The sequence below is a fragment of the Strix aluco genome, chromosome 1 (assembly GCF_031877795.1).
Source record: "Strix aluco isolate bStrAlu1 chromosome 1, bStrAlu1.hap1, whole genome shotgun sequence".
In the NCBI taxonomy this organism is placed as follows: domain Eukaryota; kingdom Metazoa; phylum Chordata; class Aves; order Strigiformes; family Strigidae; genus Strix; species Strix aluco.
This window is the reverse complement of record NC_133931.1, coordinates 122,815,121-122,832,738: the sequence shown is the minus strand read 5'-3', so window position 1 is coordinate 122,832,738 and position 17,618 is coordinate 122,815,121. Positions and strand designations below refer to the sequence as shown.

Sequence of the window (17,618 nt, the reverse complement as noted above, 5' to 3'; positions counted from 1 at the left end):
CACAGAAGGAGAAAGGAGTTTTCCACTGGCTCTTAGGGATTTACTGGTTTTGCTGCTGCAGTATTTGCAAGACTTGGAATCAAGAATGTAGTCCACTAGAAGTAGTAATACAGAAAACAAATCAACAGATAATAAAAGCTACGTCCTGACTGCAAACAGATAGAAAATAAATGAGAACTACAACAGCATATTTAAGTTTTGTGTACAAGCCACACAATCATCTTGACTTCTCCTTCAACTGGGAGGGGGAATGGAGGAAAAGATGAGGTGAACACAAAAGTAGGTAATTGTGTATTTCATCTTATCAACACTGGAGAACATTAGACCCATATGACACAGCAAGAATTAACAGTAACTTTTACAAAGTGAGCAAAAACAAAGACTAAGTTTGATATGTAGCCTGAGCCTTCAAGAAGCAAAAATAAGTCCAAGTCCTCAACATTTGAAAAATTGTATTTCCTGTTGCTGATCACAAACAGCTGCCATGTTTCAGCAGGCTTAGTACAGAACCTCCTGAAAGCAGGAGGAATTCTGATGAGCTATCAGGGAATCAGCATCGTAACATATAAGAATGCTTGTAGATCAGATCAAAGGTCCAGCTAGCCCATCCCCAACAGAGGCCAAATGCAGCCAGTTGCAGATAATTAGGAAAGAACACAAGAGCAAGCACTGCTAGAATATCCTCCCAGCTTCAGTTATTCACAAATCCATAATTCATTCCACTACAAGGGTATTGAGTAACTCTAAGTATTGCTCTTCCAAAAATGTATACGGGTTATCCTTCAGCTTACATACACACTTTTAGCTTCCAAAATATTAAGGTGCAGAGTAACAAGCTTAATTAACTTTTCTGCAAAGGGCCATCTCCTTTTGTTTGTTCTCACTCCACCATGCTTATCTGATGCCCCCAAGTTCTTGGACAGTAAAAAGCTGATCCATAGAAATTCAAGAGAGATGGAAAAAGCTACCACATCTCAAAATCATCTCTCCATCTCCAGAGTCTCCTCTTTCCCAAACTGCCAAGTCCTAGCTTCCTTATTTGGTTTTGGTACAGAAACAACTCCATATATTCAATTATCACAGCCACCCTTTCTCTGAGACTTTCTGGTTTCTGACATGGGAAAAAATGAAGGGGGCGGAACAGAACTAGACCTAGACCTAGCACCAGCTCCAAGTGCACTATGGATTTATACATTGAGGCATGAGAGAGAACATTAACTGTTCAAAATTATTAGGAAATTGCTGACAATTTGCTTTTTTGACCAACACTGAGCATTAAGCTGCTGTTTAATCCTGAAGAGTTACCTATCACAACTCCAAAACCTCACCCATGAGCTCCTAGTTAATCATTACCTCTCAGTATTACATGTGACATAGTACTTGACATTTATGCACACTGAGTTTTCATTTTATTTCTTTATCAACTAGTGCTGAACACCAAAAGGTCCTTCTGCATTTCTTCACAGACAATTCATCTTCACTAACCTGAATAACAGCATCAGCAAGCAAAAACTGTGTAAAAAGGAAGATACAAAAATAAGCACTTTACCTCTCCATTGCCATTTAACTCATGAAAACAGCAAAAAGCTATCAGACCTATTTAGATATACAACTGAATCATATTCTCAGTCACAGTGCAAACAGAGAGAAAATTACTCAAAACCATCTATAAAGAAGTCATGAAAAACAACACCTAAAGGGCACAGGCTATGAAACACTACCGGTATTGGCCTGCATCCATTATACATCATTTTTCAAAACACTTGCATACAGAAAAATTTTTTGTCCCATAAACTCAGCTACAAGGACCATTTTGGTCAGGTATGCAGTATTTTTAAAAAGCATTAATACTACTTATTAGTGCTAACAAAAGAGAGGCAATTAATGAGCTTGCAAGATTACCTCCATGACATCAGGATCAGAACACCAGCTTCCCAAACTACTTACGGCTTCTGAATTACTTCAGCATCTGATTCAGAAGCACAGATTGCAAGGAACATTGGAAACTATTCATGTAAGCTTGTTTCACTCTTCAAACTTTCATATTAATGCTAATTTGGCAAGATGGGATACTTTAACACCCCAGGAGCAGTACATAAGCCATTCATTCTTCTTCCTTAAGACAAAAAAGGAGATCACATTCAAATCCCACCTCATAGGTAGCTCCAAAACAACTTCAAGAAATTTTTAGAAAATAACTAAACCAAACAGGAATTGCGAGACTGTATTCAGACAGACCCATACAAAAACAGCAAGTACACAGAATGGAGCAGAAGGCCTGTAAAATTGCCATGAAAATTGATTACTCCGGGCAAAGTTTACTTACTCACCTTTTACCATGGTGATTGAGGATAATAAAATTTTAAAATGCATGCAAGAAGGAACAAGTAAGATTTTACAACCACTGATGAATAAGAAATGTTTGTGGCTACACATGGGAATACTTTTCACCAGAGTCACAGGCTCCCTATTAAAGTTGCATCAAAATTGGAGAGCTGAGAAGAAAAGCACAGCAACAATAACAAAGCATGAACTGCAGTGGGCCGGCTTGTTACATGAAAACTGTGGCATTCCTTTCAGAGATAACCCTAACCAGATCTTTATCTTACAAAAACAGGTCAGAACCTACAGGTAGTAAGAGCCACCTGCTTGAGGTGCACATACTAGATCTGCTGTTTCTTTTGCTGGCCAAAACAGAATGTTTCAATTCTCAATTCTGGCATCACAAAGAAATTTTGACAGTTTTGCATACCCCTGCAAGCACCAACTGAACTTCAGCCCTTTTAAACATTATAAAATTGAGGACATATGAGTTTAAACATGTCTAAACTATAACAGACTAAGTTTAATTAAAGAACTGTATTTAAATATCAGTCAAGTTTCTTAGGAAATCAACCACTTCCACATTCCATTACAATACAGCAGTCCTTGGACAAGTTAAAATGTTGTGTTTTCCTCCAAAATAACTGGAACTGTCTTACGGTTTTGAAATCCACATGACTTTAGCTCCATAAACTAGTTTTTGAACAGTGTCTCTCCATGTGAAGTTTTCCAATACAAAAATGCAACTTACAATGTAGATTGAGCTCAGTTTTAGTTCTCAGAACTGAGAAGTTTGCCTCAATGACACGAGAATATCACAGGGTAGACTATCTGTCACGAGCCAAATGATCTGGAAGGCATTTCTGAGAATTTAAATTAGCTCATTCCACTGTCAGAACAGGTAGTACCCAAGACACCTATTCATCTCAAAGTGTTAAATCGTACCACACGAAAATATTTTTATTTTAGCCTTTTCTGCCCTCACACTTAGAATAAAAAAAGTTACACAGATATTGAAGTAGAGAACACGGACATATTCAACATTAATGTTAAGGCAGTTTAAGCAGCTCTGGTTTTACCATTTTTTTATTACAAGAGCGTTCATTCTCTTATGTTTTCATCAACTTTGTAACATAAAAAGCTCCATATACTTAGAAGAAAAATTAAAATACAATAGAATAAAATACAGTCTTTTAAAGGGTGGGTGATTTGCAATTAAGATTCAATAAGAAATAGGACTCCATTGGAGTATTCAAAGAAGAATACATAGATATAAGTAGGAGCGCACACTACCATCTCTATTGGTAAAAAAAAAAAAATCACTTCAGAAACAGGCTCAGGTTTCTCTTTTCAACTGATTTGTACCAACGGCAACTCTTACTCAAGCATTTAAAACCTCTCTCCTCAATACAATTCATAGCTTTCTATTTGATTTCTTCTCCCTGGTCCTCCAAGCAAAAAAAAAAAAAAAAAGCACAAACCTCAAGAATTAAAATGAGGAAGATTATGTCATCCAGCCAGCTCGGTGTTGCCAGTGCAAGATTACTCCCTACAGTGTATTCGCTAGTGCTTAATGCAGTCCATACTGTGTGTCCTAACACATTATGCAAATGACACACACATAAAAGAAAATGTCTATCTCAAAGTGCACCCCTCCACCAACAGCCGATCTGTAATTAGCCATGTCCTCTAAGGAGGCACCTCATTCTCTCTCAGCAAAGCAGCAGCTGCTGGCAAATGGACATAAAGAAATTTAGAACAAAAACAATCCTACTACCTACACTCCCAAAGGTGTATGCTCATGCTTGCAAGCCAGAGTCGAAATCTAAACAGCTGTTTGTATTTTTCCAGAATGCCCACACACAACCTCTCATGCCCAGCACCAAGTATTTACTAACATGATTTGTATCAGGCTCTCTAGAACATCATGCTGTTCAGAGAGCTGCAGCAACAGCTCCCAGTGCTTCACTAATAAATACTTTCTGAACTGCAAGTTTTCAGTGTAAGAATCAGGGACAGAAAATATAAGGCAGCAACATTTCTTGCTGAACACAATTCACTGATGACATACAGAATTATTATAGGGTACACCAATTCAGAAAGATACAGTACTTCTGGCCCTCCAATACAAATAAAGAGAGAGATTCAGAGAACAAAGCATATAGCTGGGCCTAGTTTTTACTTTCCTATTACTAAGTGATCCAACCTCTAAACTCTAGTATCTCTCCCCAGAAGAGTTCTCCTCAAATCCAACAGCAATGATAAAACAGTAAATTCAGAAAATTGTTTCACCATTGCTAACGAAAGATGCTAAACAACAATTCAGGGAGTAGCTAGAGTTCCCTGAAGTAAAGGAAAAATGCATTTCACCCTGGTTTAAAAAAAAAGTACAAAAAAGAAAAATACAACAGAGGAAGCCCTCCCATTAAATAATCTTTACATATTTAAGAATGATATACATAAAACAGCTTATCCCACCTTCTAACTGTAAGATTAGCACTTACAGGTTTACAAGATATGTTGACCCTCTTATATGAACACAGTCAAAGCCTGTTTGATGTCGCTGTTCCCATCCATCAGCTGTACTTACACTTCTACTGTTATGTACCCACTACTAGGTAATGGGGAAAAAAAATACCACAGAATTGTCTTTGCAAAAATGACAAGACATAGGAAGGATTTGGACAGGAGAAATGCACAGTATTTACATAATCTACATTCTGTATAATAAACAGGCAAAGTGTGACATGATTATCCTCATTCATCCACCAATCTGACCAGACAGCATAACTCTCATCCAGTGTTTATCTACTATGCTTGGCACAACATATTATTTAGTATGTATACATATATTATCTATCATGGTAGGCAGACAAACACTTCCTCTGTAGCAAGGCCCTAAATTCAAGGCTTTGATGAGATCATAGACTCCAACGCCTTCTACAGCCGTGGAGTTATACCTAACAGCTCATCAGACTGACTTCTGGAGTGCTGTCAGTTCAGACTGTTTCAACACCAATTTAGAAGCCTCACCATTTACAGTTGGGCTAACTCATGCTTTTTAAAAACAATGACCCCTGTTAACAACAGGAAATAAATCTGTTTTCATTTAACATTTCCTAGTTTTTAAAATCTGCTTCCTATGCTATGCAATATGCAAAGAACTGCAAAGTATAACGCGCAACCTCTGAATGATAGAAAACCTTCATTTTTCTTCCAGTTATCAGAGAAAAAAACCCACCAGCTACAAAGCATCAGTATATATTCCTAACACATTAGTCTATCACTACTACATAGACTTCCTTAGGAAGAAATACAGAAAGTTTTTCTTTTAATAAGGCTCAGGTTGCACATGTTTATATTCTAATCATCTTCTACACAGCAACATATGTATGTATTCACAAAATTAAAAAGAAAGACCAACTTTTACTCTTTGCAGAGCCTATGCTGTTCTGCTGAGCTACAATTTGGTCATCCACCTACAGGAAGACATTTTCATGCATTCAATATGGACAAGATCACAAATGCATACAGTGTATAAGATGAAATACCTTCTCTTCCCCAACTGTGCTCTCAGTTGTTTTTTGCATAAGCAAGTAAATATAACAAGAAATAAATGTCTGCTACTTCAGATGTATTATTTCACATTTTAATAATAGAAATCATTAAAAATAGCTTATACAAGGAAAAAACTCAAGTGCTTTGATGTTTGTTAAACTGCTAATGAAAAAAGTTCGCTCTTACAATGCATATACTGCATGCAATAAATGCAATTATTTTGTACTGACACAGTTCAAAATATTCTTCAGTCCATCAGGTTTCTCTCACAAAAATTCTGTTTTTTCAGACAGTTACTGAAGTGGTACAATCAACAAAGGTGTATTTCTGGGAAGCAAAAAGTCACTTTAAAAAACATCAGATGCAGCTACACTTGAAGGCAGATGCCTTCCTTTTCTTGAAGGAACTATTTGCTGCTTTATATTGTCACTTATCAAATACATAACATTTTCTCATTGAAGAGGTCCATGTTCTGTCAAATTATTTTAGGCTTAGTCCAACATAAATGAGAGCAGAAGTCACTGTTACACCTGCATGATTAAACAGGATTTGACTCAAAGCTTCTTGAACAGTTGTAACCACAACTCCTGGTAATGCTGGTATTTATATTGAATTTATTCCCCCTTGATGTAAGGCTTGTGCACAATTCTCTATCACCGTAAGCAATATACACTTCTAATGACTAGTTCTGGTATTGTGCATTATCTGACGTATAAAATCTCAAAAATGCATTTCTCCAATTCTGATTTTTAACATTATGGTTAAACCCTCCGGCCTCCAAGCATCAGGCTTAAAAAAAGCACTGATATCCAATAATACAGAGTTCCCAAACAGTTTACATGTTTGCAGGCATAATTACATAAAGACTGAAATGCAGGATCAAAATACAGCCCTTCAGTGCTTGTGCCCCTATAGTAGAGAGACACACCTGGGAATCACCACTCGAAGTTTACCAATGTCATCCCAACTGTGTTGTTAGAATAGTAAACGATCTATTAATTATTGTTAGTGAGAACATCAATCATTTTCTATTTTTAGTGTCATCATTGCCCTTCTCTGGTTCCTGACCCTTCCAGCACAAGCTTCTCTTCAGTTTACACAGTTGAGCTCTCTCTGATAAGGTACAGGAGTGAGAATATTGTGGGGTTTTCTCCCCGTTTCTGAAATCGAGTATTTGTGGTTACAAAGCAAATACTAAATAACCTCCAACTCTTCTTTTACAGAAGTCTTTGAAAACGTATTTCCTAATTATTGCCAAATATAGAAACTCTCGGGAATCTCTGAAGACAGTCAACTATTCCTAACTCAGCTGTTAAGAAAAAACAAAAATAAAACCCCACTCTTAATGCAAATTTGCAGTAAAGTGTAAGAAATCTGCAATAAATATCTAAATGTATGTGTGCTCTAATGAGTTCCAACAGAAAAATATCAAACGCTCTTAACAAAATTATTTGATAAAGTATTTTTAGTATTCATAAACTGAGGAAACTATTGTTTACAATAAAAATTTGGCTTTTAAGCCATACACACTGTGGTTAATATTTTTTCATCCTATATTTAACATTCTGAATGTAATTTTAATACAGATTAACAGTAAACTACACCACAAACATATCTGGCAATTCTTTTAAGTAAATGCAAAATAGTGGGAATAGAAAAGCAAAAAAAAAGCACTTTTTGCTGTGCCTTTCTAGGCAGAGAAAGGGAGACTAAGTTTACACTAACAAAGAAGCCAGTTCTAGCCTCAAATCTGGAGAGGCCTGTAGATGGGATGTTGTGACTAAAGTAGTACTGCCTGTACCTCAGCAGGGCTTAATCACTCCAGCAAAACCCTGTTACAACCTGATGGAACAGAGATAGTATATGCCTATTAATCTAAAATGCAGAAAGAACACGCTCTCACTTATCTGTGCTTATGAACATACCCTCAGCAATTCTTGCACCCATTTGCAAATGTGTGTCAGATTTCAAACAGAATGGCAAACAGCCCTGAGAGTCCCTGGCCCTCTCTGCCAGCTCCCCCAAGAGCCCAGAATACGTGATCTGTCCCTTTGAACAGGCGCTGTATGTTCAGACAGGAGCGTGCAAGCCTGAATGCGCAATCTTTGTTCTCAACGACCGTTTCTGTGAAGGGGCTCTGAAGTGAGAAAGACCACCAGGTACGGTGTCAACAGGAAAACAGAAAAATGAAGTGAAAACAAAAATAGAAACCATGGCAAGGCATGACCAAATTAAACATAGTATCAGAGCAGACAGACCTCCAAAACGGAAAACAATTCTCAACCAACACATGCATTACCTAAAGGAGTCAAATCACACGTCCTCAATTCTCCCACCTCTGTATGCAAAGACACACAGAAGCACTAGCTTCTCAGCCAGACATTCCCTTTCTTTGACCACTGATTCTGAAGCCAGAGGACAGACAAGTTTTTCAGTTCTCAATCAAACCATGGGTATTATAGCTGTACATTTCCAAAACCTTTAACTGGCTGAAATTCCTAATTTCTGTTGCAACTCCCTTGCCCATAATGAACACAGACTATACTTGGAGTCCTTCTCATGACAACCTGCTGTGCATATAGGTCTACAGCTAAACATTAAATGTAGATGAGTTAATATTGCATTACAATGCAAACACCATATGGGATACAGTGTTCCAAAACCATAAATCATTTCTCAAAATTGTTAATACCTTGCAAGTCAGTATTAGCACATTATAAAACCCTGCAACTGAAGCAACTTTTTTTTCAAACTTAAAATTCCTTTTTTATAGTAATTATGTTTCATTAAAGGTGTTTTCTGATTTTTTTCAGCAGAAAAGCAGTTCTTACTGTTCAATACAAGTAAGACTTCACTGAAAGGGATTTGTTCACATATAGCACATCAAGCACTGTACACAGTAACTGTTCCATCAACTGAACTGAGTCCAGAAGATCCCAAGCCACAAATCTTCACTCTCTCTATTTTACACCAATCTATGAAAAAAGTTGCAAGAAAATAAGTCGGACTTTAAGCCATGCAGTGATATGCATAGTAAAGTAACTGAGAAAGCATTGCAACCTTGATTAGACATTCATGAGGGCTATCTCCGTTCAAGAAAAGATTATGTCAGACTGCTGTGATTAAGGCAATCAGTGTAAGTGCATGTTTTCTAGCACTTACGTTTTAACTGCAACATGTAAGTATCAGGCAAAACAACAGGCAGAGCAGTCCATTTTGCAATTCCATACCTATTATGGAATAGGTACCTATTACTAGTCCCCAATTAGACGGCTTTAACACGATGAGTTCCAAAAGCGCTACAGGCCTTGTTAGGGCTTACCACAGTAGGGATAGGTGTATTATGACAAGTGCCAGTGCCAAAACACCAGCAGTCTCAATACTCAAGAATTAAAAAGCAGATTTTAATTTTTATGCTTAGACATGTGGTTTCCTCCCTCTTCCCACACCATTTGAATGGTGTTAAAGGACAGGTTCTCTAAAAATGGCCTTGTTTTCAGTCACGTTTTTAGAAAGGACATCAACAAGAATAATGCATGATTAAATCTACATACAAATTAAGAGTAATTTATCACAAAGTCTTAAATCTTAACATCTTCTTAATAACTCACATTTTGTCCTCACCTAACCCACCTGCTTTAAGAGACTGTGTGAATCTCTCAACTGAGGTGACGGCAGTAAGGAAAACCTTACAACACCATATGTGCCACTTTTAAACCAAGGCAAAGGGGTGAATTGAGGGTAGCAGTAAACTAAAACCCAGTGTCCTGAAAAATCAAACAAAACTCAAAAAACTAAGCCCCACAACCAAACTAAAACTCACCCACACTTTAAGTTCTGTAGGTTTGAAATCAGTCTACTGTATCTCAATTTCAGCAAACAAAAGGGGAGCATCTATAGGGGCATCCATTTCACAGCCCTGCACAGATTTAAGTCAGTTTTCTGTCTTTGGCACAACATGTTGCAACTTTGAGAAATACAAAAGCAAGTTTGTCTTGCAAATAAAGTTTAAGGCAGATCTTAGAACAAGTCCACTGAAGCTGTTATATATATTCCGTTGGATCTGAAGTTACAGTTGTTTTGCAGACATTACTATCAAGAGGGAGCGCAGAAGGAAGCATCAGACACGGTTCTCTGTGTTAAAAACTCTGGGTTGCGAGTCCAAACATGCAATGGTGCCACCACAGGGCATGCTACGAAGTTTTTAAAGTAAACACACAGAGGACTGTTCCAGCAACAAATGCCATGGATAGAAATACGTTTCATACAAGCCGCTGCGTACACCCATGAGGGGGGCAAGTACCGGCTACAAGGAGGCAGAGGCCAGGCCCGTCTTTCTACTAAAATGCACCAGGTTTCAGTGTGACGGGGGGTAGGGACGAAGCCGTACCCCAGTGCCGCCCGGCGCAGCGCTCCCGTCCCTCGGGGCCGGGGCAGACGGGCGTCGGGACGACGCGGGGAGACGGAGCGTCAGGGCGACACGCCGCGAGCTGCCCTGCGAAAGGGGGGGTTCGGGGGGACCCCACGGAAACCGCCGCCCCGAGGGCGAGGTCGGCGGCCGGTCGGCGGGGCGGGCAGCGGAGCCGCCGCCCGGGCCGTGAGGCAGCGGAGGCGTCCCCCCCCGCCGCCTCCAACCCCGGCCCGGCAGCGACGCCCCGGCTGCCAGGCGAGCCCCCGGCCGGGACGGCAGCCTCCTCCCCTCCCGCTGCCGGGGAGCCGCACCACTCCCGGTGTCCAACTCCCAGCGACTCCGGGACGGGCGGGCAGGAAGAGAGAGAGGGAGGGAGGGAGGGAGGAAGGGCGGGAGAGAGGGGGCGGCCATTAAGCCCGCTCCAGCCAAGCCGTTCCCCGCAGCGGGAGGCGGCCGCCCGGCCCGGCCCGGCCCTGCCCGCCGCCGCGTACGCGCAGCCCGCGCCCCGCCCGCCCCCGCCGCTCCTACCTGGCCGCCGGCGCCGTTGCCGCCGCCCGGGGGGGGCTCGTTGTCTCCATCTCCGCCGGCTGGCCCCGCTGCCCACCGGGTCGCCATTATTTCATTCCCGGTTACAAAGGAGGAGCAAATCCTCTGGAGCCCACATCGGGGAAGGGAAGGGAGGGGAGGGGGGGAACCAGCGCCGGAGCCAGTAGCGCACACCCGACGCGACGAGGCGAGGCCAGCCCCGCCGCCGGGGGAGGGGGACTCGGCCCCTTCACGCAGCTGCCATAGGGAAGAGCGCCGGGACGGCCCTGGGCTTCAGCGACTCTTCCCGGCTTCTGCCTTCATGGCTGGAGGAGGAGAGAGAGAGAGAGAGAGAGAGAGCGCAGATGTGTCAGTCCTCGGCGCAGGGCCGCCGCTGCTGCCGCCTCCGCCGCCACCCGTCCCTTGTTCGGCTTAATTGCACCCGCTCGTCATCTTCCTCCGACTCCTCCTATCCAGAGCCCCAGCCGCGGGGAGGAGAGGGCAGGCGGAGAAAAGCGGGAGGCGCCCACTCCCTCCTACTTCGCTACACACAGGCTTCCGTGCCGCGGGAGGGAGCCGGGATTGGGGGAGAGCTGCCCCGGGCCGCGGAGGAAGGGAGGGGCGGAGGGGAGCCCCGGCTGGCAGTGGCGGCAGCCCGGTCGCTCCTCGCTTTGGCCCGGCCAAACTTTGATCAACTGGTGGAGGACGGGGCCGGAGCCGGCGGGCCGCTCGCTCACTGGGCCGGGCGGAAGCCGCCGCCTGTTCGCGGTCCTCGACCCAGCCGTAACCAGCGCCGTGACCGGGCGGGGGGCGGCGGGAAACGCACAAACTCCAGTTAGCAAACGGCAACAAAGGAGCCCCCAGCAGCGGCGAGGCCGAGCCCCTCGCTCGGCAGAGCCGGGCTTTTGTCTCTCACGCCAGCCGAGCCCGCTCGCAGGCGGCTCCCTCCCCCCGGCTACGTAGCCGGAGCCGTTCGCGATCAGACCACCGCGCCCCACGCCCCTCCCGCCGCCCCTCCCTCGGGCCTCCCTCCACACAGACGCGCCGTTTCGCCCCGACAACCGCAGCCGGCGGCCGCTCCGGGCCGGCCCTGCCCCCCGCTGCCAGCTCCGCCGTCACCGCCGCCAACTGGGGCGTCTCGGCGCTGGGGGCCATCGCGCCGCGCCAGCTGCGCCCGCCGCGCCCTATCCCCCCCCGGCCACCTGGGCACCGGCCTCGCCCACCGCCGCGGGCGGGCGGAGGCCTCGCTGCGCTCCTGGCCGGGCTCGGCGTGAGGGGGAGCCGCGGGCGTGCCGAGGCGCTCCGGCCAGCGCCCTCCTGCAGGCGCGGGGGTTTGCGCGGCTTAACCGCCTGCCCCGCACCGGCGACCGCGATCCCTCCTCGTCCGCGGCCTCCGCGCCAGCGCACGGCCCTCCTTCTCCGCCGTCCCGTTACACACTTACACGCACACCACCCCCCCGCCCCGGGAAGGCCCCGGGTCCACCCCAGCGCCTCACGGCGGTCCCCGCCCTGACAGGAGCAGGGGCAGACACCACCCCCAGCCCGCCGAGCCCGGGCCGGCAGCGCGGCCCTGCCCCGCCGGCCCTCACGCTGGCCCCCTCTTACTCGGCGGCCGGTGGGGCTCCGGCCCCTCAGCCCCGCGGCGGCGACGAGGCGTTCCCGGGGCTGGCGGCTCCCGCTGCCTCCGCCGCTGGGGCCGGTGGGGAGCCCGTCCCCTTCCCCCGCCTCCGGGCTGGCGGTTTCTGTTCCCTCCAAAAATCCACCCACCTCCTCCGACGACACCGCGAGGGCAGGAACTGGTTCCCGGCTGCCTTCCAGGGCACCCGCCCTGCGGCCGGGGAGCGCGGAGCCCCGCCGGGCCCGGGCCCGCACCCCAACACCGGCCTCCGCCCCCCGCCCGCCAGCACGCCCTGAGGCGGCGGGCGGTGGCGTGTCCTCCCCCCCGCCCCGAGCGTTTTTGGGGCAAGGGGGGGCGTTCACACAGGAATAATCTCAGTTTTTCCGCTCTAACTCAGGATTTAGTGCTTCTGTCGCCAGCTCCGACCTGTACCTGGCTTCGTGAGGGCTCCCCCGGCGGGACCTCGAGGACGGAGCCAGGCTGAAGCCCTGCAGCATCTGGGCTGGGGGAGGCTTGGTTTTGTTGTCTCCGTGATGGTGGTAAACATTTTTATATACTTCATGCATCGTTATCGGAGTGTGTGATTTTTTTTTTTTTTTTTCCCCTTTTTCAGATTGGTGATTTTCAGTGTAGAGGCTGGGCAGGTAAGGTCTCTGAAAGGGAACAAAGGTAAAAAAAACATAAGAAATAGTAAAGGTCTTGTGTGAAATGAAAGGTTGTGTCTTGTTTGTGGTCTCAAAACAATAATAATGTTTTGGGTTGTGGTGGCTTTTTTACTATGCTACTCATAAGTGATCTCTGAAAAGAGGTGACTGACCTGGTTATCCATCAGCAGCTGGCATCGGCAGCAGGTATGAATATTGGTATCCAGCAAGCCGAGGAAAGATCTTACATGCATTGGCTGGAGGAAGAGTCTCAAGGTCCAAATGCTGATTCTTGTCAACTAAGGTCACATCTGTCAAGTTTAAAAGGGTGTCACAACTCGAGGCCTGTCACACTGATTCAGATACTGGTCTACAATTCTGTGTGCTGCCATGGATTTCATTAGGCAAATATACAGCTAAAAACCTGTAGTCGTTTCTAAAGAATTTGAATTCCTCATAAATTTCTGATATTAAAGACTACTTTGTGCCTGAACCTAACCTGGACCAGACATTGTACATACATATTTTAAATAAGCATACTGCTGTCCAGCTGGCAATCCACAGGATGATTCTATCCAGCTCACTAATCGTTTCTCACTGTCATACAACGTTTAAAGATTTATTTGCCATCCAGACCCTGAGCAAACTGTTATAATATAGTCTAGTCCAGGGTTGTCAAGAAGTTGAAAAGACCAGGATTAAAATCACTTGAGATTTTTGAAGGCTGGAGAAGGAGAACAGTCAGGGCACTTTTCCTGTTTAGAAGCTATTGTCAAACAACCAAGAAGTGTAGCTGTGTGCTCAGCTGGATACTGCTCTCTGCACTGTAATCATCATGTCAATCTACAGAACATCAAAATCTGTGATGTATATAGAATCAGTTCTGTGTATTCATAATAATCACTTTTTCTATAGGAGCCACAGTACTGACTCCAAATCTAAATTAGCATCATAACTAATATCCATGTCGAAAGTTCTCAGGTTTACAAAATGTCTCAGAGAGATTAAACCACTCTGGGTGATCATTTAGTATCTATCAAGTCCCTATTTATATCAGCACAGCTACATCAGTACAGTGACAAATCTTCCATTTTTACTTTTCTTACGTTGCCAATCAATTTCTCTAGCTTTAGCTTTCAAACTACAACAGGGAGATGAAAATATCACACAGGAAAATGTGATCCTAGAATCACAAATTACTTCATAGCTGAGGAAACAGATCTTATTATTAACTCTTCAGAAGGTTATATTTGTGTAATTATCAAAAGAATATTTACACTAGCAAATCTTTATTAAACTGTGTACTTCATTTTCTTACTCTTAATCACAGTGTTCTATTTTTTTGTGGCAGATGTTTTTGTTTGAGACACTGGGGTATTTTTAGGACTTCATGTGTAAGGCTATGCTGCTGTAATTTTTTGTTCTAAATACGGTCTCATAGTTACAACAGAAAACCTTAAAGAAGGAGGCAGGCTTTCAGTAACATGCTCATTATCTCAGATTCATAACACGCAATCAAAACCTCAGAGTCCCTTAACCACCCCTGAAAGCGATTTAATAAAAGAGATTGCAAAAGCAGAATTAGGGTAACTGAAAGCTATAATTTCACTTTCTCACCTTCCAGTCTGAAGGTGTTGACACATATTCACTTAGCAGACAGCTGCAGCAGCTTAAAGTGTTAGCACCATCCTACTGTTTATTATCACTCCTTGCTAAAGAGTATCATCCCCACAGGAGAGCTAGTGCAGACATCTTTGAGCACATCTCAGCCACTTCAGCTCAAAGTCTAGCAGTTGAATTTAAATTGCTGAGGTAGGCAGAGTTAAACCTGCACTGCAGTCCAGGGGCTGAGGTGTGCTCAGTCGTTCTGTTCTGCCTGTTCTGCTGGGTCAGTGGTGACACTATTATGGGCCTCTGTCTTTTTAAACTATCATTTGCTGACTGAACGTGTTGATATCTTAAGAATATGGAAATTCTAGATGCTAAATTGCGGACATCAAAATTCATTTGGCCAGGTAGACTGGAGGACTGAAATTCATTACATGAAATACGTTTTAGGTACCAGCCTCCTTCCCACGTGGTCCTTAACATCTGCCTCTAGCAGGGCCCAGGGGCATGCCTTTCTCTTGCATGTACAACATGTGTTTAGACATCTAACCTGCACCCAGCCCACTGTGAAGCAACTCACTTCCCAAGCAGTTCTGTTGTCCCTGCCATTCTGAAGGCCCTCTCTTTTGTCACCACCTGCCACCCACCATGATGTGTTAGACCTGAGATGCCACAAGCAGTGAGGAGGCTCAGGCATAGCCAGTCCCAAATGCCCTACCTTTGGGTTAGAGAAGAACGTGAGTGCAGAGAAACAGAAGTTAAAGTGAGAGCAGGTTTCTTAACAGGACTTTTTAGATTAGATTAGTGTGGAGTACCTGGGTGGGGTAGATTAGGTAGGCACTAGTGGGAGATAGCAGTAAATCTTCAGTATTTTGTGCTGGGATAAGGAGAAGACTAGAAAGTCTGAAAAGTTGAGTAGGAAAAGGTCCAAGTTTAACAGGCCCTGAGTTTGGGGATGAAAGGAAGAGTGAGTGTGAGGAGATATGCCTCTAAGCAAGCAGATGTTTGTACTGATGTTTGCTCTTAGAAATTGTCACTTGTAGAAGCTGCTGGGGTAATGATCATTCTGATAACACCTTTCACCATAGACCCCAGCTGCTTAAATCTCACAGTCAGGGCCTGCTTTGAGAGGTTCAGGCTGAACATGGATGCCTCTTCAATATCCTCTGTTTTGGAGGTAATGAATGCTACTACCTCCCTGAAAGTGTTCGTGAGCACCCTGGCTACAGACTTTTCAGCACATGGCCAGAGCACTGACTGGCATCAGCCTAACAGCTTCCCCACTCCCAAGGATGTTGACAGGTGCCCTGCATGAGAACGATTCATTAGATTCTCCCCAGAATGGGAGGTCAAAAAGTGGATGACACATACATTTTTCATTAACTGATATTTCCAAGATACTGCAGCTAGTAGACAGGCCCTTCCTGGACATGTAAAAGGCATGAAATCATGACTAGAGCTGCACAGTAATATCACCATTGTCTGCAACTATATTTGCTTTACAGATTTCTGCACTGAGATTCTTCTGATTCAGTCATGATACAGGCATCTGTTTACTGTCCAGCACCAGTGTATTATTCATCCTAGACATCACTAGTGATGGCTGTGTTCTTGGTAACTGTACCACAATATTATCCCTTCACTCTATGGACATTCCTATCACCTACACTCTGGCAACAGAAATAAATCATCACTGCCATGCCTATGTCTTGGCTTCCGTGTATACACTGAACTCTGACAAAAGTGTGTCTTTTATTTAAATTTTCTCTTTTCAGGAGATCACACCTACCTGACTTGGCCCCGGATGCTGATGCTTTTAAAGTGCTCCAGAGCACTGCCAAAGAGAATTGCAGCCAGACCTGCCACTGGGTCCATAGTAAGGATTTTGGCATCCTGAAGCTTCAGTCATGCTGTCTCCATCAGCCACAGGATAATATCCTTGTAGGAGTAACATCATTTTAGTGCATACAGTATTCTGCAGGATTTAGCCCTCAGGGAAGCTCTCTGCCTATCTAAAGTTGTGGTGAAAAGGAGGCGTTTGCCTACTGAAAAGCCAAGGAGGATGCTTAAGATATGTGGTGGGGTGTGTATCTGGAGAGTGGTAAGGTGTCAGCTATGAGCTGGAACAGTGGTCAGCTTAGGACCACTGATCAGAGATGTCCAAAGATCCTGTGATTAGAGAGGTAGCAACAGAAAGTGTCAGACCTCACCAGAGGTGACCGTCAAGGCACAAGAAATGAGATAGGACATGAGAGGACTATACTTACTTCAGACATTCAGAGAAGGATTAATCATTTGGAGCAGAATTCAGGTGGATAAAGTAAAAAGAAAATGGATATGCTACAAAAAGAAGAATGTATTGAAGGCATGGAAAAAATGTATAGGAGGGTCTCCAGTCTGAGATACGAGGTTGCTTGCCAGCAGCACCCACAAATAATGAGATGTGCAGAGCAGGTACAGGACAAGTGTTGGGTTTGAACAAAGGGGAAACAGAGACTCCTGTGAGTCTTGGACACTGAAACAGATCAGAGCCAGCACCTCCAGGCTTACTGAATACAGATGTGGGGGAGAGAAAGGGATTCTTTGTGCAGACCAGAAGTGTGTCACTGCTGACTTGTATGTCATCAGAATATCATCCAGCATGTAGCTAACCAGTCTGATGGGCAATGCAGCCTCTTGCCTTCCTCTGTGATCCTCCTTCTTGCCTCAGCTGTAAATGACTTGAGACAATGAGACAGCTCAAGTGTGACATTGATGGCAGGTCCAGGACCATGAGGTGAAGATCACCACTGGGTGTGCTCAGGGAAGCTGTGAGGAATATTTCTGGCTATGCTTTCAGGACCCTGAGACTGTGGCTGTTGAGTAGAGGTGTGCATGGGAAGATGACTGCCCCTTCCACGCAGGAGTTACCAGGGCTCATTTCCTATCCTGT

At 44.6% G+C, this 17,618-nt stretch overlaps 1 protein-coding gene across 3 annotated transcripts in view; it reads right to left on the bottom strand.

The window, feature by feature from the left end:
* The window catches only part of ARHGAP21 (Rho GTPase activating protein 21), a 120,219-nt gene extending 107,626 nt beyond the window's left edge, over nt 1-12,593 (bottom strand). The window contains exons 1-2 of one of the 3 annotated variants that reach the window (XM_074833833.1): nt 12,584-12,593; nt 10,820-11,142 (exon numbers count right to left, since the gene is read on the bottom strand). In XM_074833833.1, coding sequence (XP_074689934.1) covers nt 10,820-10,906 — 87 coding nt within the window. In that variant the 5' untranslated portion in view covers nt 10,907-11,142; nt 12,584-12,593. Of the gene's footprint in view, nt 1-10,819; nt 11,701-12,583 lie in introns of those variants that run through there. The other 2 variants (XM_074833851.1, XM_074833825.1) reach the window with 2 other exon arrangements.
* Nucleotides 12,594-17,618: the final 5,025 nt, after the last annotated feature.